Source organism: Anabrus simplex, chromosome 1 (genome assembly GCF_040414725.1).
Source record: "Anabrus simplex isolate iqAnaSimp1 chromosome 1, ASM4041472v1, whole genome shotgun sequence".
Classification (NCBI taxonomy): Eukaryota; Metazoa; Arthropoda; class Insecta; order Orthoptera; family Tettigoniidae; genus Anabrus; species Anabrus simplex.
Window position 1 is genome coordinate 1,621,393,534 of NC_090265.1, and position 22,903 is coordinate 1,621,416,436.

Here is a 22,903-nt window from a genome sequence, read left to right on the forward strand (position 1 = left end):
TCTGTCCCAACACTCTCCTCTTCATATTCACAAAACACACAACACTACCAACCACCACAGAAACACACAATAGTGATTACATCCCCCCCAAATAGGGTTGGCATCAGGAAGGGCATCCGGCCGTAAAACAGGGCCAATCTACATGTGCTACACAGTTCGTACCCTCAAACCCACAGGTGTGGATAAAGCGGTAGAAAAGAAGAAAATTTTGAGTAGGTGAAGCATTATCTGATCCTGTAATGATTAAGAAGGACAAGGCAGTTTTCTTATAAACATATAAATTATGTGAGTAAAGAACTGGAATCACAGATAAGGCTTTTTGCAAGGGATGTTTTACTATATAGAGTAAAAACTAAGTTATAGGATTGTGAGTGACTGCCAGCAGACCTCGATAATGTTGTGAGAAGTCAGGTTGTAAGCTTCACCAAGAGGGAAAGTCCTCTCAGTTTTACTTACTGTGTTGAATTAACGAGGTTGTTAAGAAAGGTTACAGATCTTTTCACATGGTTATGAGGGTATTTAGAGATTGTAGCAAGGATGTAAAGGTGGGGGCATATAAGTCACTGCTTAGACCCTAATTAGAGTATGGTTGCAGTGTATGGTACTCACACCAGGATTACTTGATTTGAGAGCTAGAAAAGATTCATAGGGAAGCAGCATGATTTGTTATGGGTGACTTCCAACAGAAGATAGTGTTATGAAACTTTTGTGAACTTTGGGCTGGGAAGACTTGGGAATAAGGGGACAAGCACTTGACTAAGCAAGTCAGTGGAGAGATGGTATGAAATGACATTAGTAGATGAATAACCTTAAATGGACATTTTATAAGTAGGAAATATCATACTATGAAGATAAAATTGGAATTAAAAAGGATGAAGTGGGGCAAATAATCATTTACAGTAAGAGGAATTAGGGATTGGAATAATTTACCAAGAGAAATCTTTGATAAATTTCTGACTTCTTTGCAATCATTTAAGAGAAGACAAGGTAAACAACTGATAAGAAATCTGCCAGCTGGGTGACAGTCCTAAATGCATATCAGCAGTGATTGATTTGAACCATATCTGCTCAACCCTGCTGCACTTCGATAAGGAGAAATTATAAGTATGATTATGGTCAACTAAAAATAATAATTGTATGGTCTTAACTGTTGTGTTGCAGGCATTTTGATTTGACACCATTTAGGCTGCCTGCTTGACAATTTCCACATTCTTTTTTTTGCTCTACCAGGTCGCAGAGAAGCTGGAACTCTTTGAGCAGCCTGTTTGCTACCAAGTTCAAATTCATTTTGTCGGTAAACACAAAATCTGTGATCTTTTCCATGCTGCCATAGTATGACATGAAGTTACAAATAGACTCTTCTCCGCCCTTCAAAAATCTGACTACCTCTGCCAGGTTTGAACCTACTATCATGGGACCCAATGGCTGATATTCTACCATTGATTTGCAGAGGGAGCAAAAATTCTATGATAATATGTTTAAACGCGAATCCATCTCCGTAGAATTGTACTTATTCCATAAGAAACCCATTTTGAGTAATGAATATTGAATTTTCACAACCGCATTGTAATCGAAATCGACCTTCAACCTAAATCGACCTTCAACTTAATAGGTTGAAGATCGATTTCCATTTTGAGTAAGTTTTGGTGATACATTTGATACATCGCTTCTTCACAGAATTGATGAACATTTATACATTTCTTTTAACGATTTTTAATGACCTGAATTTATAAATTAATAAATTTTAGTGCAACATTATTTGAATTGATTGCAGATTTCCCCTTGGGTGGTCCCTTCTGAGTATAAAATACAGTATGGATAGTCTAATATTATCTACCTTTATTTCTAGTGCCACACAAGTCTCCTACCAGTATTACCTGAGTGTCTCTCCTGCTGATGGCCATCTCTACATTTCTAACCCTGAGAAGCACCAGATATTGCGAGCATTATCTGTGGAACCAGTTGAAGAACCTGCCATTAACTTCGAGCCTGTTGTTGGTTCTGGAGAGAGATGCATTCCTGGAGATGAAAATCACTGTGGAGATGAAGGTCCAGCTTATCAAGCAAAGCTGGCTCATCCAAAAGGTGCGTCCATATTATACAGTTATTTTCCAAGAATCGTTTTCATGAAAGAAAGGAGAAAAAGAGGGAGAGAGAGCTCACATTCATACAGGTGACATATAAACTAGCTATACTGCCATTAAAGAAGTACCTCAAAATCCTGGCAAAAATCTGGCAGTCTGTTAGTTTGTACATTGAAGTTATCTTATGCCTTGACATACTGAATTTAATGCCATAGCATAATAATACCGTACATAGTTGTAAGGTACCAGTGCCCAGCTTGGAGAAACAGAAGAACAACTGGTAAGGATATGGAGGACAATGAAGCAAGTCCTACATATATTATACTTTGTTCTGGCTTTAGTGTTATTATACCCTTTTGAAATATTGATTCCTTTAGAATTCTTACAATATTCTTTGTATAAACTGGTATACTCTCTATTTGGACAAATAGCAACGTCTTTCCAATTTGCATGTTGTGTCCATAGCCCAAAGGCTGGTTGGTTACCATTATCCCACCATCATCTGTCTTTAAAAGCTAGGGTGCCACTACAGAGTCAAACTAGATAAATAATGAGCAGTGAAATGGTTTCCTGTTGCATTTCTCAATGAGTGACAGGTGCTATTACACATCAGACTGCCAAGCCCACTGAAACACATACAAAGGCCATCCAATAAATAAGTTTCCCTATATTTTTCTCTGCAAACTACATCTTTTAAAACGAAGTGGGTACTGTAGGAACTTCCATTGGGGTGTGGTGGCTGCACTTGACCTTCAACAGCACGTGTTTGCTCCGTGTTCACCAGTACGTCGCCAGCTGCCATGGAGCTACCACTTGGAAGCATGTCCACTTGTGAACTCTGTTCTGTTATTCACTTTTTCACAGCAAAAAGTGAAACTGCTATCGAAATTCATTGCCATTTAGTGTATGCTTATGATGAAGGATGCATGAGCATCCAAATGGTTCACCTCTGGTGTTCATGGTTCCTATAAGTATGGCAAAATCTGCGTGATGACAAGTGCAGCACCAGGCCCTTTACAGCTACAGGTAATGCAGTTCGGAATGTAGTGAACGAAGATAAACACGTCAGTATTGATGAGATAATGAATCGACTGCCTCCTGGTATGGAATCTGGACACTCCTCTATTTGACGATCCTGTCAAATGTCTTGCAGTATCGAAAAGTCTGTGCAGGGTATGTCCCACATTTGCTTACTGATGCTCATAAGCAACAACAGTTCAAAGTGGCCCGAGTTCAATCAATCAATACTGATCTGCATTTAGGGCAGTCGCCCAGGTGGCAGATTCCCTATCCGTTGTTTCCTAGCCTTTTCTTAAATGATTTCAATGACATTGGAAACTTATTGAACATCTCCCTTGGTAGGTTATTCCAATCCCTAACTCCCCTTCCTATAAATGAATATTTGCCCCTATTTGTCCTCTTGTTTCCAATTTTATCTTCATATTGTGATCTTTCCCACCTTTAAAGACGCCACTCAAACTTATTCGTCTACTAATGTCATTCCACGCCATTTCTCCGCTGACAGCTCGGAATATACCACTCATGATATAGATGTTGATTCCCATAGGGAATCTGAAATATTTGTCCCGAATGAGTAAATTTATAATACCAATATAAATGGTCCGTTATTGGACATTATAAATTTTCCAGCTAACTCATTCCTGGTTGCCAGCGTTTCGCCCCCGTGTGCTAGGTTGGTCTCATCAGTTGGTGCCTAGCACACCTAGCCTACGCAGTGGCCTTCACGGTATGCATTAGCCAAGCGTCTTGGTAGGTGTGCTAGGCACCAACTGATGAGCCCAACCTAGCACACGGGGGCGAAACGCTGGCAACCAAGAATGAGTTAGCTGGAAAATTTATAATGTCCAATAACGGACCATTTATATTGGTATTATAAATTTACTCATTCAGGACAAATATTTCAGATTCCCTATGGGAATCAACATCTATATCATCTGATGGCCAAGCAGGTGTCAATTTTTGGTAGTGATAGTGGTGGTGGTAATGAAAAGGATCATTTTGGTTCCCTTTTGAATTGGGATTACTCCTTTGCACCAAAACAAGATTCAATTTACCTCAAGATACATTCTACAGCTCTGACATCTTTTAACCTCCGCTCTGGACTTTTGAACAAAAATTCCCTCTGCGCAATGTTGATCCACATCTTCTAGAACCTAATGGAAACTCTGGGCTTTGTTTATATCTGATTCAACCAATTTAAATGTGCAACTCCGTCAATTAGAGCTGTTTATTCTATTTGTGATAATAGTTGATACTACTGTTTTTTTTTATTTATTGTAACTTTTTAAATAATATTGTCGCATACTACTGTTCTTATTTAGATGTATATCATTTTCACCCCATTTTTAGGCCATCACTTCATATTTCATTTCACTGCATTAATCTGTTTTAGCAATATAATTTACACTTGTCTCGGCTTGGCTGATGATGGTTCTTAACAGAACTGAAACTAGTACCTAATAATATTGTAATGTTATTGTAAACATTGCAGGATTGATATGTATTGAGAAGGTGGAAATAATGTTTTGTATTTACTTGACATGTAGTGAGACAAAGTCTCTCATAGTGCATTGGCACTGCCGGTGGCTTCAAGTAGCCTACGCAGTGGCCTCCACGGTATGCACTAGCCAGGCGTCTTGGTTGGTGTGCTAGGCACCAACTGATGAGCCCAACCTAGCACACGGGGGTGAAATGCTGGCAACCAGGAATGAGTTAGCTGGAAAATTTATAATGTCCAATAACGGACCATTTATATTGGTATTATATACCACTCAGTCGAGCAGCTCGTCTCCTTTCTCCCAGTTCTTCCCAGCCCAAACTTTGCAACATTTTTGTAATGCTACTCTTTTGTCAGAAATCACCCAGAACAAATCGAGCTGTTTTTCTTTGGATTTTTTCCAGTTCTTGAATCAAGTAATCCTGGTGAGGGTCCCATGCACTGGAACCATACTCTAGTTGGGGTCTTACCAGGGACTTATAAGCCCGCTCCTTTATATCCTTGCTACAACCCTAAACACCCTCATAACTATGTGCAGAGATCTGTAGCCTTTATTTACAATCCCATTTATGTGATTAGCCCAATGAAGATCCTTCTTTGTATTAACACCCAGATACTTACATTGATCCCCAAAAGGAACTTTCACCCCCATCAACGCAGTAATTAAAACTCAGGACTTTTCCTATATGTGGAACTCACAACCTGACTTTTAAACTTGTTTATCATCATACCATTGCCTACTGTCCATCTCACAACATTATCGAGGTAATTTTGCAGTTGCTCACAATCTTGTAACTTATTTATTACTCTATAGAGAATAACATCATCTGCAAAAAGCCTTACCTCTGATTCTACTCCTTTACTCAAATCATTGATATATATAAGAAAACATAAAAGTCCAATAATACTGCCTTGAGGAATTCCCCTCTTAATTATTACAGGGTCAGATAAAGCTTCACCTACTCTAATTCTCTGAGATCTATTTTCTAGAAATATAGCAACCCATTCAGTCACTCATTTGTCTAGTCCAATTGCACTCATTTTTGCCAGTAGTCTCCCGTGATCCACCCTATCAAGCGCTTTAGACAGGTCAATCGCGATACAGTCCATTTGACTTTCTGAATCCAAAATATCTGCTATATTTTGTTGGAATCCTACAAGTTGAGCTTCAGTGGAATAACCTTTCCTAAAACTAAATTGCCTTCTATCGAACCAGTTATTAATTTTGCAAACATGTCTAATGTAATCAGAAAGAATGCCTTCCCAAAGCATACATGCAATGCATGTCAAACTTACCGGCCTGTAATTTTCAGCTTTATGTCTATCACCCCTTCCTTTATACACAGGGGCTACTATAGCAACTCTCCATTCATTTGGTATAGCTCTTTCAACCAAACAATTATCAAATAAGTACTTCAGATATGGTACTATATCCCAACCCATTGTCTTTAGTATATCCCCAGAAATCTTATCAAATCCAACCGCTTTTCTAGTTTTCAACTTTTGTATCTTATTGTAAATATCTTTGTTATCATATGTAAATTTTAATACTTCTGCCTTTTGAAGATCCTCACATACACACTCTCCTTGTTCATTAATGATTCCTGGAATGTCCTTCTTGGAACCTGTTTCTGCCTTAAAGTACCTATACATACCCTTCCATTTTTCACTAAAATTTAAATGACTACCAATTATGCTTGCCATCATGTTATCCTTAGCTGCCTTCCTTGCTAGATTCAATTTCCTAGTAAGTTCCTTCAATTTCTCCTTACTTCCACAGCTATTTCTAACTCTTATTTCTTTCCAATCTGCACCTCCTTCTTAGTCTCTTTATTTTCAGTGGCTGCACACTCTGTTATGCTGAACACACAATACACTTCGCCACAAAGCATAACAATTATATAAAGGGGATGACAGTGAGCAGTAATTATCAGTGATAATGATAAATTAAGGATGGAGTAATTATGTTTAAATTCCAATTTTTAAATATCAGTGTGTGAAAATCTCGAATCCCAAGCGATTTATTTTAAAGCGCACAAAATAACCTGATATTCTTAGACTGACTGCAGGAGTCAGATGTGTTGACAAAACATTTTCTTTAACGAAGGTTAGGAATTCAACTTACACAGCGAGTTAGTAATGTTTACTGCTGAACATGATGCAAGTTAGGTTAATATGTACACTGACTGACAGAGCAAATGCAACACCAAGAAGGAGTGGTCAGAACTTTATGCCAATTGCAGGGTAGACTGACGTCACTGAGGTATGCTCATGATGTGAAATGCGCCGCTGTGCTGCGCACATAGCGAACGATAAATGGGACAAGGCGTTGGCGAATGGCCCACTTCGTACCGTGATTTCTCAGCCGACAGTCATTGTAGAACGTGTTGTCGTGTGCCACAGGACACGTGTATAGCTAAGAATGCCAGGCCGCCATCAACGGAGGCATTTCCAGCAGACAAACGACTTTACGAGGGGTATGGTGATCGGGCTGAGAAGGGCAGGTTGGTCGCTTCGTCAAATCGCAGCCGATACCCATAGGGATGTGTCCATGGTGCAACGCCTGTGGCGAAGATGGTTGGCGCAGGGTCATGTGGCACGTGCGAGGGGTCCAGGCGCAGCCCGAGTGACGTCAGCACGCGAGGATCGGCGCATCCGCCGCCAAGCGGTGGCAGCCCCGCACGCCACGTCAACCGCCATTCTTCAGCATGTGCAAGACACCCTGGCTGTTCCAATATCGACCAGAACAATTTCCCGTCGATTGGTTGAAGGAGGCCTGCACTCCCGGCGTCCGCTCAGAAGACTACCATTGACTCCACAGCATAGACGTGCACGCCTGGCATGGTGCCAGGCTAGAGCGACTTGGATGAGAGAATGGCGGAACGTCGTGTTCTCCGATGAGTCACGCTTCTGTTCTGTCAGTGATAGTCACCGCAGACGAGTGTGGCGTCGGCGTGGAGAAAGGTCAAATCCGGCAGTAACTGTGGAGCGCCCTACGGCTAGACAATGCGGCATCATGGTTTGGGGCGCTATTGCGTATGATTCCACGTCACCTCTAGTGCGTATTCAAGGCACGTTAAATGCCCACCGCTACGTGCAGCATGTGCTGCGGCCGGTGGCACTCCCGTACCTTCAGGGGCTGCCCAATGCTCTGTTTCAGCAGGAAAATGCCCGCCCACACACTGCTCGCATCTCCCAACAGGCTCTACGAGGTGTACAGATGCTTCGGTGGCCAGTGTACTCTCCGGATCTCTCACCAATCGAACACGTGTGGGATCTCATTGGACGCCGTTTGCAAACTCTGCCCCAGCCTCGTACGGACGACCAACTGTGGCAAATGGTTGACAGAGAATGGAGAACCATCCCTCAGGACACCATCCGCACTCTTATTGACTCTGTACCTCGACGTGTTTCTGCGTGCATCGCCGCTCGCGGTGGTCCTACATCCTACTGAGTCGATGCCGTGCGCATTGTGTAACCTGCATATCAGTTTGAAATAAACATCAATTATTCGTCCGTGCCGTCTCTGTTTTTTCCCCAACTTTCATCCCTTTCGAACCACTCCTTCTTGGTGTTGCATTTGCTCTGTCAGTCAGTGTATAAGTGAAAGAAAATTCATGTGTTATAGTTTAGGTTATATCCTTACGTTTAATCATGTGTATGTTGTTGTTTGAGTCATCAGTCCATAGACTGGTTTGATACAGCCCTCCCTGCCACCTTATCCTGTGCTAACATTTTAATTTATACGTAACTGCTGCATCCTGCGTCTACTCTAATCTGCTAGTCATATTCATAACTTGGTTTAACCCTACCATTCTTGCCACCTACACTTCCCTCAAAAACCAACTGTGCAAGTCCTGGGTGTCTTAAGATATGTCCTATCATTCTATCCCTCCGTCTGGTAAATTTAGCCAAATCAATCTCCTCTTACCAATTTGATTCAGTATCTCTTTATTCATGATTCAATCTATCCATCTCACCTTCAGCATTTTTTGTAACACCACATTTCAAAAGCTTCTATCCTCTTTCTTTCTGAACTAGTTAGTATCCATGTTTCACTTCCATACAATGCCACGCTCCAGACAAAAGTCTGCAAACACATCTTTCTAATTCCTATATCAATGTTCGAAGTGAGCAAATTTCTTTTCTTAAGAAAGGCCTTCTTTGCTCATTCTATGGGAGTAACGGAGTCCCTCTCCTATTTGACAGGCTTCTTAGAAACAACTTGGCGAATGAAATTGAATTTGATGGGGAGCTATCAATATTAATGGAGCTTATGGAAGAAAGAAAGTAGAACTGGCTGAGTCGGCAAAGAGGATGCATCTGGATGTGCTAGGAGTAAATGCTATTCGGGTAAGGGGAGATAATAAGGAAGAGATAGAAGACTACAAAGTGTACTTGACAGGTGTTAAAAACGGAAAGGAAGAGTGTGGGGTAGGGCTGTTCATCAGGAATACCATTGCACACAACATAGTTTCTGTTAGGCATGTAAATGAGCAAATGATGTGGGTAGATTTGGCAGTTGGAGGAATTAGGACGAAAATTGTCTCCGTGTATTCACCATGTGGTGCAGATGATGATGAAATTGACAAGTTTTATGAAGCATTGAGTGACATCGTAGTCAAGGTCAACAGCTAATGGGCGATTTCAATGCAAGAGTTAGAAATAGAACTGAAGGATGAGGGTAGGGGTACCAGATCCATAATAGACTATATCTTAACAGACTTCGAACTCAGGAAATCTGTTAGGAATGTACAGGTTATCTGGAGACTTTTCGATGATACAGACCACTATCTGATCTGTAGTAAACTAAGTACCTCTAGGCCTAGGACAGAGAAGGTGAAATCTGTCGCAAACAAATAAGAATAAAAAATCTCCAGGACGAGGAAATTAGACAGAAGTACATGGATAGGATTAGTGAGAAGTTCCGAACATTGGACAGTAAGCAAGTTCAGGATATAGAAAGAGAATGGGTATCATACAGGGATGCCATAGCAGAAACAGCAAGGGATTGCCTAGGAACAACTGTGTGTAAAGATGGGAAAAAGTGAACATCTTGGTGGAATGATGAAGAGAGAGCAGCTTGTAAATGTAAAAAGAAGGCTTATCACAAATGGCTCCAAACAAGGGCTGATGCAGACAGGAAATTGTACGTAGATGAAAGAAACAGAGCAAAACAAATAGTTTTTGAATCCAAAAAGAAGTCGTGGGAAGATTTTGGTAATAACGTGGAAAGAGGCTAGGTCAAGCAGCAGGGAAACCTTTTTGGACAGTAATAAAGAATCTTAGGAAGGGAGGAAAATAAGGAAATGAACAGTGTTTTGGGTAATTCAGGTGAACTCGTAATAGATCCTAGGGAATCACTGGACAGGTGGAGGGAATATTTTGAAAATCTTCCTAACGTAAAAGGAAATATTCCTGGTGGTGTCGCAAACAACCAGGCTCATGAGGAGGAGGATAATGATGTTGGTAAAATTATGCTTGATGAAGTGGAAAAGGTGGTAAATAAACTCCATTGTCATAAAGTGGCAGGAATAGATGAAATTAGACCTGAAATGGTGAAGTATAGTGGGAAGGCAGGGATGAAATGGCTTCATAGAGCAATAAAATTAAAATGGATTGTTGGTAAGGTACCTTCAGATTTGACAAAAGCAGTAATTACACCTATCTATAAGCAGGGGAACAGGAAAGATTGCAACAAATATCGAGGTATCCCATTGATTAGTATACCAGGCAAAGTATTCACTGGCATCTTGGAAGGGAGGATGCAATCAGTGGTTGAGAGGAAGTTTGATGAAAACCAGTATGGTTTCAGACCACAGAGGGGCTGTCAGGATCAAATTTTCAGTATGTGCCAGGTAATTTAATAATGCTATGAGAGAAATAGACAGTTTTGTTTACGTTTCGTAGATCTAGATAAAGCATATGACAGAGTATCAAGGGAAAAGTATGTTCACCATACTAGGGGACTACGGATTAAGGGTAGATTATTAAAATTGGGCTGCAGTGAGAATTGATGGTAGAATGAGTTCTTGGTTCAGGGTACTTACAGGGGTTGGACAAGGCTGTAACATTTCACCTTTGTTTTTCGTAGTTTACATGGATCATCTGCTGAATGGTATAAAGTGGCAGGGAGGGATTCAGTTCGGTGGAAATATAGTAAGCAGTCTGGCCTATGCTGACGACTTGGTCTTAATGGCAGATTGTGCCGAAAGCTTTAAGTCTAATATCTTGGAACTTGAAAATAGGTGCAATGTGGATGGTATGAAAGTGAGCTTTTGAAGACTATATTGATATCAGTAGGTAAGAAATTCAACAGAATTGAATGTCAGATTGGTGATACAAAGCTGGAACAGGCAGATAATTTCAAGTATTTAAGATGTGTGTTCTCCCAGGATGGTAATATAGTAAGTGAGATTGAATTAAGGTGCAGTAAAGTTAATGCAGTGAGCTCGTAGTTGCAATCGACAGAACTCTGTAAGAAAGAAATCAGCTCCCGAACGAAATTATCTTTACATCGGTCTGTTTTCAGACCAACTTTGCTTTATGGGAGTGAAAGCTGGGTGGACGCAGGATATCTTATTCATAAGTTAGAAGTAACAGACATGAAAGTAGCGACAATGGTTGCTGGTACAAACAGGTGGGAATAATGGCAGGAGGGTACGTGGCATGAGGAGATAAAGGCTAAGTTAGGAATGAACTCGATAGATGAAGTTGTACACATAAACCGGCTTCGGTGGTGGGGTTATGTGAGGTGAATGGAGGAGGATAAGTTACCTAGGAGTATAGTAGACTCTGTTATGGAGGGTAAGTGTAGTAGAGGGAGACCAAGACGATGATGGTTAGACTCAGTTTCTAACATTTTAAAGATAAGAGGTATAGAACTAAATGAGGCCACAGCACTAGTTGCAACTAGAGGATTGTGGCAATGTTTAGTAAATTCACAGAGGATTGCAGACTGAATGCTGAAAGGTATGTATGTGTGTATGTATGTATGTATGTATGTATGTATGTATGTATTACTTGCGCAACGTTTAGTGATATTTGGTGTGACGGGAGTGAGGAGTAAGGAGGGAGCTCTCCCGGCTCCGGTAATACTGCCAACTGAATGTAAATTAAATCTGAATTGAATATATAATATGATCGATCGATATGAATTTTCTAAAACCTTTATTAACTTAAGCCAACAACTGCCTCACATGCACATTATATAACATTATATAAATTTCTTGATTCGAATCTTGTTCTAGCATGAATTCTATAGTTTGGCTTTGCTGTGTAAATAGCAACAGTACTAGTACATAAAGTGTATGCTGGATGTCTCACAGCGACGCTTAAACAATTAATAGTTTGCGTTTCAAAGGTTGCCAATACGAATCTCGAAAATAACCGAGGTCTACCGATTCAGCACTAGAGAGCCCATGTATCACTAAAAGTTGTGCGAGTAATATGTATGTTGTACTCCTTACCCAGGACTCTGTCCATACCATTCAGCAATTTCTCCAGATCTTCTGCAGTCTCAGATAAAATAACATCATCATCAGCAAATCTCAGGGTTTTGATTTCCTCTCCTTGGATTATGATTCCCTTTCCAAATTTGTCTTTGATTTACTTGTCTGGCTCCATAGCTAAATGGTTAGCGTGCTGGCCTTTGGTCACAGGGGTCCCGGGTTTAATTCCTGGTACGGTTGGGAATTTTAACTATCATTGGTTAATTTCTCTGGCTAGAGGGCTGGGTGTATGTGTTGTCTTCTTCATCATTTCATCCTCATCACAACGCACAGGTCACCTACAGGCTTCAAATCAAAAGACCTGCACCTGGCGAGCCGAACATGTCCTCGGACACTCCCGGCACTAAAAGCCATACGCCATTTCTTTCTTTTGATTTCCTTTACCACCTGTTCTATACACACATTGAAAAGAAGGGGACACAAACTGCAGCCTTGCCTCATACCTCTCTGGATTGCTGCTTCTTTTTCGTAGCCCTTGATTCTTATCACTGCAGACTGATTCTTATACAGATTGTAGATAATTCTTCGTTCTCGGTACCTGATCCCGATCACCTTCAGAATCTCAAATAGCTTGGTGTAATCATTCAAGATCTACGAATGTTATGTATGTGGGCTTGTCCTCCTTAATTCGATCCTCTAGGATCAGAAGTAGTCAGGATTACTTCACGTGTTCATACATTTCTTCTGAAGCCAAACTGATCTTCTTCCAACTCAGTTTCAACTTGTCTTTCTGTTCTTCTGTAAATAATAAGTGTTAAGATTTTGCAGGCATAAGGCGCTAAACTAATTGTGTGGTAGTCTTTACACTTGTCAGCACCGGCTTTCTGGGAATAGGTATAACAACATTCGGCTGAAAATCGGATGGTACTTCTGCTGTCTCATACATCTTACACACTAAATGGAATAACTTCGCCAGGCTGGTTTCTCCTAAAGCAGTCAGTAATTCAGAGGGAATGTCATCAATTTCAGGTGCCTTGTTCCTGTTTAGGTCTCTCAAAGCTCTGTCAAATTCTGACCTCAACAGCCTCTTCTTGTTCCAGAACCATATAAACTGTGTCTTTACTTTGATACAACTGTTGGATATGTTCCTGCCATCTTTCTGCCTTCCTTAGCAGTGGTTTTCCATCTGAGCTCTTAATATTCATACACCTTGTTTCCTTTCTCCAAAAGTTTCCTTGATTTTCCTGTATGCAGCATCTACCGTTCCTTGGACCATACAACCTTCCACATCCTTGCATTTCTCCTTCAGCCATTCTTCCTTACCTCTCCTGCACTTCCCATCAACTTCATTCTTTAATCGTCTGTATTCATTTCTGCCCTCTTCTTTTTTTTTTGCATTCTTGTACTTTTGTCGTTCATCAATCAAGTTATGTATCTCTTGAATTATCCAGTGATTCTTAGTTGATCTTTCCTTTCTTCCTAACATCTCTTTAGCAGCCTTAATGATGTTGTTCTTCATGACTATCCATTCTTCCTCTGTTGTGTTTCCTTCAGCCTTTTCATTTAGTCCTTGTGCAACATGTTCCTTGAAGCAGTCCCTCACACTCTTTTCTTTCAATTTGGTTAGTTTCCATCTCTCTGTATTCCTTCTTTTCTCCAATTCTTCAACAGATGACATTTCATTACCAACAAGTTGTGGTCAGAGTCCACGTCTGCTCCTGGGAATGTTTTGCAATCCAGCACCTGGTTTTTGAATCTCTGCCTAATCGTAATGAAGTCTATTTGATACCCTCCAGTGTCTCCAGGTCTTATCCATATATACAGCCATCGTTATTGGTCTTTGAACCAAGTATTAGCAAGGACTAAATTATGATCTGTGCAGAATTCTACCAACCGACTTCCTCTTTCATTCCTTTGTCCCAGTCAGAATTCTTGTACTGTATTACCTTCTCTTCCTTGGCCTACCACTGCATTCCAGTCTCTCATCACAATTAGATTCTCGTCATCTTTTACATATTGTATTAAATCTTCTAGCTCTTCATATAATCTTTTGATTTCTGTGTCATCTGCTGAACTAGTAGGCATATACACCTGCACTATTGTGGTGGGCATTTGCTTGGTGTCTATCTTGACAACAATAATTCACTATGTTGTTCATAGTAGCTTACCTGCTGTCCTATTTTCGTATTCATTATTAAACCAAATCCTGCATTTCCCATGTTTGATTTTGTGTTGATAATTCTGTAGTCACCTGACTAAAAATCCTGCTCTTCCTGCCAACGTACTTCACTTATACAAACTACATCTAACTTTAGTCTATCCATCTCCCATTTCAGATTCTCTAACTTACCACAGTGATTCAAACTTCTAACATTCCACACTCCGACTTGCAGAATGTCAGTATGCATCTTTCTGATGATTGTCCCCTCTTGTGTAGTCCCTACCCAGAGATCCAAATGGAGGACTATTTTACCTCCGGAATATTTTACCCGGGAAGAAGCCATCATCAGTACATCATTCATACAGAGAGAGCTGCATATCTTCGTGAGGTAGTTATGACTTTAGTTTCCTGTTGCTTTCCGCAGTGTAGCAGTATCAACAGAGCTAAGCCATGTTGAGTATTATTACAAGGCCATATCAGTCAATCATCTAGACTGCCGCCCTTGTAACTTCCAGAAGGCTGCTATCCCCCTTTCGATGAACCATTAATTAGTCTGGCCTCTGAACAGATACCCATCCAATATGGTTGCACCTGCAGCACAGCTATCTGCTTCATTGGGACACGCAAGCCTCCCCACCACGGCAAGGTCACATGGTTCACAGCGGAGGATCATGTATTGTCCAGCTCCAGACTAAATGGTTAGCATGCTGGCCTGTGCTTCAAGGGGTCCCAGGTCGATTCCCAGCCAGGTCGAGAATTTTAACATTTATTGGTTAATTCGGATCATTCTGGGGCTGGGTGTGTGTTCTGTTTTGAGCATTGGAATTCTTCATTTTTAGGGCTCCATTCTCACAGTCGCGCAAGTCACCTATACAGCATCAACTTGAAAGACTTGCACCAGGCCTCTACACAGGCCACGTGCCATTATTATTAGTCCTTGTTTTATAGGTTACATTTATTCCTTAATCACTGCTTGTATTCTCTCTTGGAATTGTGTTTAATAACTCAAGTTGTTTTGCCAAAAAGAAATATGATACACTTCATTTGATACCTTTATTTTATCACAGATTTCAAATCTGTTTCAAATTATTTACATTTCAGACTTCTCGTTTTGCTTAGGTGATTACCTATGTTGGTAAAGCTTCTGATTCAGCTGTCCTTCCTAAATTGATTTACTTACCAAAATGTCATCCATTCACTTCCATCAGATACCAGCTATATTATAGGGGAATCTAGATGTAGAGTAAAATATTGATTAGGAATCACTTTCTGTCTAACTTTAATTATTTCATAACATTCATAAGTCATAAGCTCAATCAATCAATCACTACTGATTTGCATTTAGGGCAGTCGCCCAGATGGCAGATTCCCTATCTGTTGTTTTCCTAGCCTTTTCTTAAATTATCACAAAGAAATTGGAAATTTATTGAACATTTCCCTTGTTAAGTTATTCCAATCCCTAACTCCCCTTCCCATAAACGAATATTTGCCCCAATTTCTCCTCTTGAATTCCAACTTTTTCTTCATATTGTGATCTTTCCTACTTTTAAAGACACCACTCAAACTTATTCGTCTACTGATGTCCTCCCATGCCATCTCTCCTCTGACATCTCGGAACATACCATTTAATCGAGCAGCTCGTCTCCTTTCTCCGAAATCTTCCCAGCCCAAACTTTGCAACATTTTTGTAATGCTACTCTTTTGTCGGAAATCACCCAGAACAAATCGAGCTGCTTTTCTTTAGATTTTTTCCAGTTCTTGAATCAAGTAATCCTGGTGAGGGTCCCATACACTGGAACCATACTCTAGTTGGGGTCTTACCAGCGACTTATATGCCCTCTCCTTTACATCCTTACTACAACCCCTAAATACCCTCATAACCATGTGCAGAGATCTGTACCCTTTATTAACAATCATATTTATGTGACTAGCTGATGTACCCGTGCTTCGCTACGGAATTCTAAATTTTATACAGAATTCTAGGTTAGGTAGTGTAAACGTTGCTAGCAAGACTGTATTAAATTTCATAGCTCTTAAAGTTGCCCTAGAAGCACGATGGGCAAGTCACCAACGTCTTTTCTCATATGAAGACTGGGTTAGGGAGTTTTCATTGTAATGGTAGGCCAGCTTGCCTGCCGTCAGTCACAATCGGGTTGGGGAGTTTTCATTATAATGGCAGACACTCACTCTCCTCCTGCCTTAATAGATTCTCAGAAAGACTCTCTTAGTGGTTTTCCCAACTGAAATGAACATGGGTCATTACAATGACGTCAGTAGGAATGGTGCGATTAAAAGCAATGCCTTCATATGAAATACTCAATCAAAAGAAAAACCACACATTTTCTCACTTTTAACGAACAGTACTATACTGCCGAACTAACAGTCCAAAGCTACAGAGCTGGAATGACCAAAACGCAGGCATCCGTGAACAATCTTCGTCGTTTTTTCGGCGGGGGGTGAGGGGGTTTCAAACAGTGGATAGTCCCAGGGCAAAAAATATGCCCGTTTACTTATCTGTTGCCTGGGAGTACCCGATGAGTCGGAAAATCTCAATTCACTACACTGGCGGGGGAAAGAACTATCTGACGTGGAGGCAATTTTTCCTCCAAGCCAGAGAAGAAACCACATCTTCGCTGCTAATTTGGAATAAAATTAATGTAGATTAATGAAAGTGAAGAGGAAGAAGCTTTTCCTAAGAAATGGCTCTTTTCAGGGTTGAATTTTGAGTTATTTAGTGAATTGTGGTACTATAATTTGGAATAGGGCTAAATTGTAACTCCAAACCAGTGCTCCTACTACTACTAACTGAGCCTCTGACTTAAGTGCGCACACTGCTCATTCAAAACAGCGCGTCAGAGTAGGTATAGAATAGCTGGCATACTATGATGAACCAGTGTGTAACGTACCAGCAGTATCAGAAAATGTATGAACCAGAGGATTGGCATGCTAAAGAAGAAAGTTATCAAACTCCTCAGCTGTTTCCCGCCAATATTCAGTTCAGCTGTTATACTCGGTAAGCAGCAGTAATCCCATCTATCGGAGTTGAATGTCAGCATAAGAGACAAAGAACATTTTCTTGTTACTGTGGACATGATCGATACAGAAATACCATTCTTTTCAAATGTTATTGTTGATCTATGTTACGCGCTTTCGATATTGCAGGCCTTCACATTATTAATTGTCTTCCGGTTCTGAAATACCACTCTTATCATAGTCGGTATGGTAAAACTGAATAAAACATAAATGATCGGAAATTATATTCTCTATAACTTTTGTTATGTAGTACTTTTCCATAGGACCAAGAGCATAGGTATTTAAAAATTAAATTTTAGGTGCCTTCCCCTAAACTACCATTTCACCCAGGGTGAATAACATTGTTTATAGCTTAAACTGTAGTTTCTTATTCCTGGCTCTATATACTGATTGTCATTAAATTCTGTTTACCCATTTTGTCGGGGCTCGGCGTTGATATGGAATTAGCAACAAAAATCCAAATTCATGAATATCTGTGTTATCATAGCCGGTACGGTAAAAATGCATAAGACGTAAATGATCAGAAATTTAATTCTATATAACTTTAGTTATGTAGTATTTATCGATATAACCACTAATAATATAAATATTTGAGAATTGAATTTTAGGCCTTCCCCTAAACTACCATTTCACTCAGAGTGAATAAAATAATTTATAGCCTAGATTGTAGCGGCTCACCCCCCGACTCTACATACCGAATTTTATTACATTCTCTTCAGCCGTATTCTCGTGATGCGTGTACATACAGACAGACAGACAGACAGACAGACAGACAGACAGACAGACAGACAGACAGACAGACAGACAGAAATTACGGAAAAGTAAAAACTGCATTTTCTTGTTACTGTGGACATGATCGATACAGAAATACCATTCTTTTCAAATTCTAAGCAATGTACAGACAAAACTCTTATTTTATATATATAGATTACCCCAATGAAGGTCTTTTCTTATATTAACACCTAGGTACTTACAATGATCCCCAAAAGGAACTTCCACCCCATCAATGCTGTAATTAAAACTGAGAGAACTTTTCCTATTTGTGAAACTCACAACCTGACTTTTAACCCCATTTATCATCATATCATTGTCCACCGTCCATCTCACAACACTATCGAGGTCACCCTGCAGCCGCTCACAATCTTGTAACTTATTTATTACTCTGTACAGAATAACATCATCTGCAAACAGCCTTATCTCTGATTCCACTTCTTTACACATATCATTGATATATATAAGAAAACATAAAGGTCCAATAATACTGCCTTGAGGAATTCCCCTCTTAATTATTACAGGGTCAGATAAAGCTTCGCCTACTCTTGGGAATACTTGGGAGAAAACCCATTAAATTATTTTGATATTGAGTATCAGTATTTTTCTCTATTTTCCATACATTCTTCTGGATGTAAATTGATAAAATAAAATGCTAAGTATTATTCTATGAAATAGATTATATTTCATTGTATAATTGTTGTATTTCTTTTAGGCCTTGCAATTGCAGCAGACAAAACAATGTACATAGCTGATGGAACCAACATTCGAGCAGTAGATTCTAAAGGCATAATTCATACACTTGTTGGGCACCATGGTCACCATAATCATTGGACTCCAGTTCCATGTCATGGAGCAATCCCAGCACAACAGGTGAGATGTTTGTTAAAATGAAGAGAAATTTATTATTCACCTAAATTTAATATTGTAAAACTCAGTAAAATTAGTTTGTCGGGGCCTGAGAAGAACTGGGTGTAGAAAAACTGGGATTGATGTGGAGAGAGCCAATCTGTTTGAAGACAGCATTGTATGAAATTAAGATATCGAGATTGTCATTGTCCTTCTGTGTTTTCTATTTTGTCTTCTTCCCACACTGACCTGTCCTATTAAGCGTTCCTTTCGATGTTCCTATCTTTCTATATATTCTGCCCAAAAAAAACCATGCGACATCCTCAAGAACAAGGCCATTTTATTCACAAGCGATGGACAGATAGTTCATCATTGCAGGAGCATATGATTACAAACTCAGACCTAATGAAACACATGTCACAGTAAAGGGTGCCCAAATAGACACATCAGTACACAGTATATCCCCTCTGGCAGCAATGGAGGCATGTATTCACGCATGCAAAGAATCATAAAGGTGCCGAATTGCATCCTGCAATAGATTGTCCCAAGCATTTTTCACCTTTTGATGCAATTCGGCAATGGTTCTTGCAGGCTCGGGAGAACGCGTAAGTTCCTGTTTCATCATGTCCCATACGTGTTCAATTGGTGAGAGATCCGGTGATCTTGCTGCCCAAGGCAATTGTTATACACCACGTAGAACATGTGCATTGCAGCCGCTGTTTGTGGATGTGCATTGCCCTGTTGAAAAAAGCACATCACCTTCCTTTCAAAGAAATGGCTGTAGCAAGGGGACAACAATCTATGCAATGTAGCGGGCACTATTTACGTTACCCTGCAGAAATATTAACTGTGACCACAAGTTGTAACTGATGGGCCCCACACAATGAAGCCTGGGGTGGGACCTGGGTGTCATGGCCAAATGTACTCTAGAATAGGCCGCTCACCAGGTAAACGCTGTACATGTGTACGTTCATCACTTGCATACAGACAGAACCTACTCACATCACTGAAGTCAAGAGAGCACCATTCCTCTCTCCAGTCGACTAAATCAAATCAAAATCAAATCTAAATCTCTTTATTTGCAAATGAGGTGTCTACCTCGGTGGCAAATGGTACACTAAAATACATTATTGTCAAGCACTAAATATTAAATTAACAAGAGAAGAAAATTTTTCCTATAATACAATATTATACAATTTACGCTAACAATGTTTTCTATTAAACACACAGCTCATCCTTAATAAATTTATATTGTTTACAAAATTCTACTTATAATATCTCCTGTACTACTTACAAATATAGTCAACTGATATACAGTATGTGGAATTACTTCAAATGATACTATACAACTGGTATTAATATTTTTTTTTTTTTTTTACCGTTCTGGATCCTAAGTAGCATAACAACCTGCTGCGTCTTAACCAGAGCCCCTTTTGCCACCACTTTTCAGAGTTCCTGAAGGGCCTTCACAGCTACCGTAGCAGTCCCAGGGCCCTCGAAGTTCCCACTGTACTTCACCCCTACAGGCAGTCCCCTACTTTGGCTGTCCAAACTCCTTAGACCAGGGGATGGAATTAATTTATTCACACACATTTTTTTATATACAATAACCTGCACTGGTCGAATGCCCTCTAACACTTCATTTATTTTCTCTGTTGCTGTTTATTCTCTTCTTAAATATCTGTACAGATTTTGGAAAAGGATCAAACACTACCCCTGGTAAACTGTTCCACTCCTTCACACCTTTCCCAATAAATGAAAATTTACCCCAATCGCTTCTGCTAAAATTCCTTCTAATTTTATATTTGTGGTCAGTCCTGCCGATATAATTATTTTCCAACTGAAGCCTCTCACGGATATCTCCCCGTGCTTCTTCTCCTGTATAGGCTCTATATAATCCTATAAGTCTAGTTTTCTCCCTTCTCTTACTTAAAGTTTCCCACCCAAGTTCCTTTAACATTTCTGATACACTACTCTTTCTCCTGAAATCCCCTGTTACAAATCTTGCTGCTTTCCTCTGCACACTATCTATTTCTTTTATTAGGTATTCTTGGTGAGGATCCCAAACACTGTTTGCATATTCCAATAATGGACGAACCATACTCAAGTAACTTTTTTCTTTTAATTCTTTGTTGCATCCTTTAAGTAGCCTCATTATGACATGTAATGATCTGTATGCTTTCCCAACAATGTCATCAATATGACCCTTCCAGTGCAAATTACTTTCAAATCTCACACCTAAGTATTTGCACTTGCCATCTTTAGGGATAACTACCTCATCCAAAGTATATTCAAATTCAGTTTTAAAGCTCCTGTTTGTAAAAGTTGTAACAGTTGATTTGCCTCCATTAAACTTCATATTATTTTCTTCAACCCATTGTTGGATACTTTCAAGGTCCCTTTGTAATTCTGAACAATCCTCAATGTTGTTTATTTCCCTATAAACAATTATGTCATCTGCATACAATCTTATTTTTGATGTTATATTGTTCCCTAAATCATTTGCGTATATTAAGAAAAGTAACGGACCGATTATACTACCCTGTGCAATTCCCTTCCAAACTTTCTCTTCCTGAGATACATTATTTCCTACTTTGACTTTCTGAACCCTTGAATTTAGAAATGCTTTTATCCAACGTGTAACCCTTACGTCCAATCCTATTCCCTCCAATTTCTTTAATAATATTCCATGTTCCACTCTATCAAAGGCTTTGGAAAGATCTATGGCTATGCAATCTAACTGACCTCCTGAATCCAACTGATCTGATATGTCCTGCTGAAATCCCACCAGTTGTGCCTCACAAGAAAATTTCTTTCTAAATCCATACTGGCTCCTCATGAACCAATTTTTATCATCACATATCCCTCTGATGTACTTCGATATTAAACTCTCCAGAATTTTACAAACTATACTGGTCAGGCTGATTGGTCTGTAGTTCTCTGGTTTCCTTTTATCACCCTTTCCTTTATAAATTGGTATTATTATAGATTCCTTCCATTCTTTTGGTATCACACTATTATTTATGACATAGTCAAAGAACACCAGAGAAGCTGTGCTTGGGGTATCGTGGTGTCAGTGGTAGCCTGGCCAGAGGCACACGTGATCATAATCCTGCTGCAAGCAGACGGCACCCAGTGGTCCATGGTGACACAGCAGGTACAACATGAAACCAGATTTTGTTGCTGGATGATGTTCGGTCGGCCACCACTGCTCGCACAGTGCATCAGTCTTGACGTGCGTCTGTACTACGAGGACATCCAGAGCATTGTCTACAGATGCGAGAATGTTCCATAGACCACTGCTGAAAGCAATAGGCTACCGATACATTGTGCCCAACATGTGCAGTAATGCACTGATAATAATGGCGTGTGGCCTGTGGAGAGGCCTGCTGCAGGTCTTTTGATTTGACTCCCGCAGACGGCCTGCGCATCGTGTTTTGGATGAAATGATGATGAAGACAGTGCATACACCCAGTCCCCGTGCCAGGGGAATTAAGAAATTATGGTTAAAATTCTTGACCCTGCTGGGAATCGAACCTGGGACCCCTGTGACCAAAGGTCAGCACGCTAAGCATTTAGCCATGGAGCCGATCTCCATCAATATGTCCATTCAGCGTTCCACAGGCCCGCAATGCAACCCTGTTCAAATGGCTGCAGTTGTTCAACAGGAGAATATACACATCAGCAGGTCATGGTTGTAGCCTAGAATGAATGTTGCAAACACTGTTCAAGTCTAACCTCAGCACAGTTGCTGCCTACAGAGTCAAAACAGAGTGCATCAGGACAGGCCTTCTGAACGCCATCTGATCACCGATGTCCGTAACAAATGAATCACTATCATAACAACCCCTTAGTATCCTCATATAATATCCTAGTGCCACTGAACGCAGTCCTCAAGGAGGTTGCGTGTTTTTTTGTTGTTTTTTTTTTTTTCTGGCCATGTATATGACTTAAAACTCTAGTTAGTATTAGATGTCAACATGAATACTGTTAAATTGTATATATTTCACTCAGGTGATCAGCATCTGGGTATTTT

General features: G+C 40.1%; 1 protein-coding gene across 1 annotated transcript in view; it reads left to right on the forward strand.

Moving 5' to 3' along the window:
- Ten-a (tenascin accessory) overlaps positions 1 to 22,903 on the forward strand; it is a 596,228-nt gene that overhangs the window by 381,455 nt on the left and 191,870 nt on the right. Inside the window, exons 16-17 of the mRNA XM_068225631.1 lie at positions 1,850 to 2,085; positions 18,734 to 18,891. Coding sequence (XP_068081732.1) covers positions 1,850 to 2,085; positions 18,734 to 18,891 — 394 coding nt within the window. The remainder of the gene's footprint in view (positions 1 to 1,849; positions 2,086 to 18,733; positions 18,892 to 22,903) is intronic.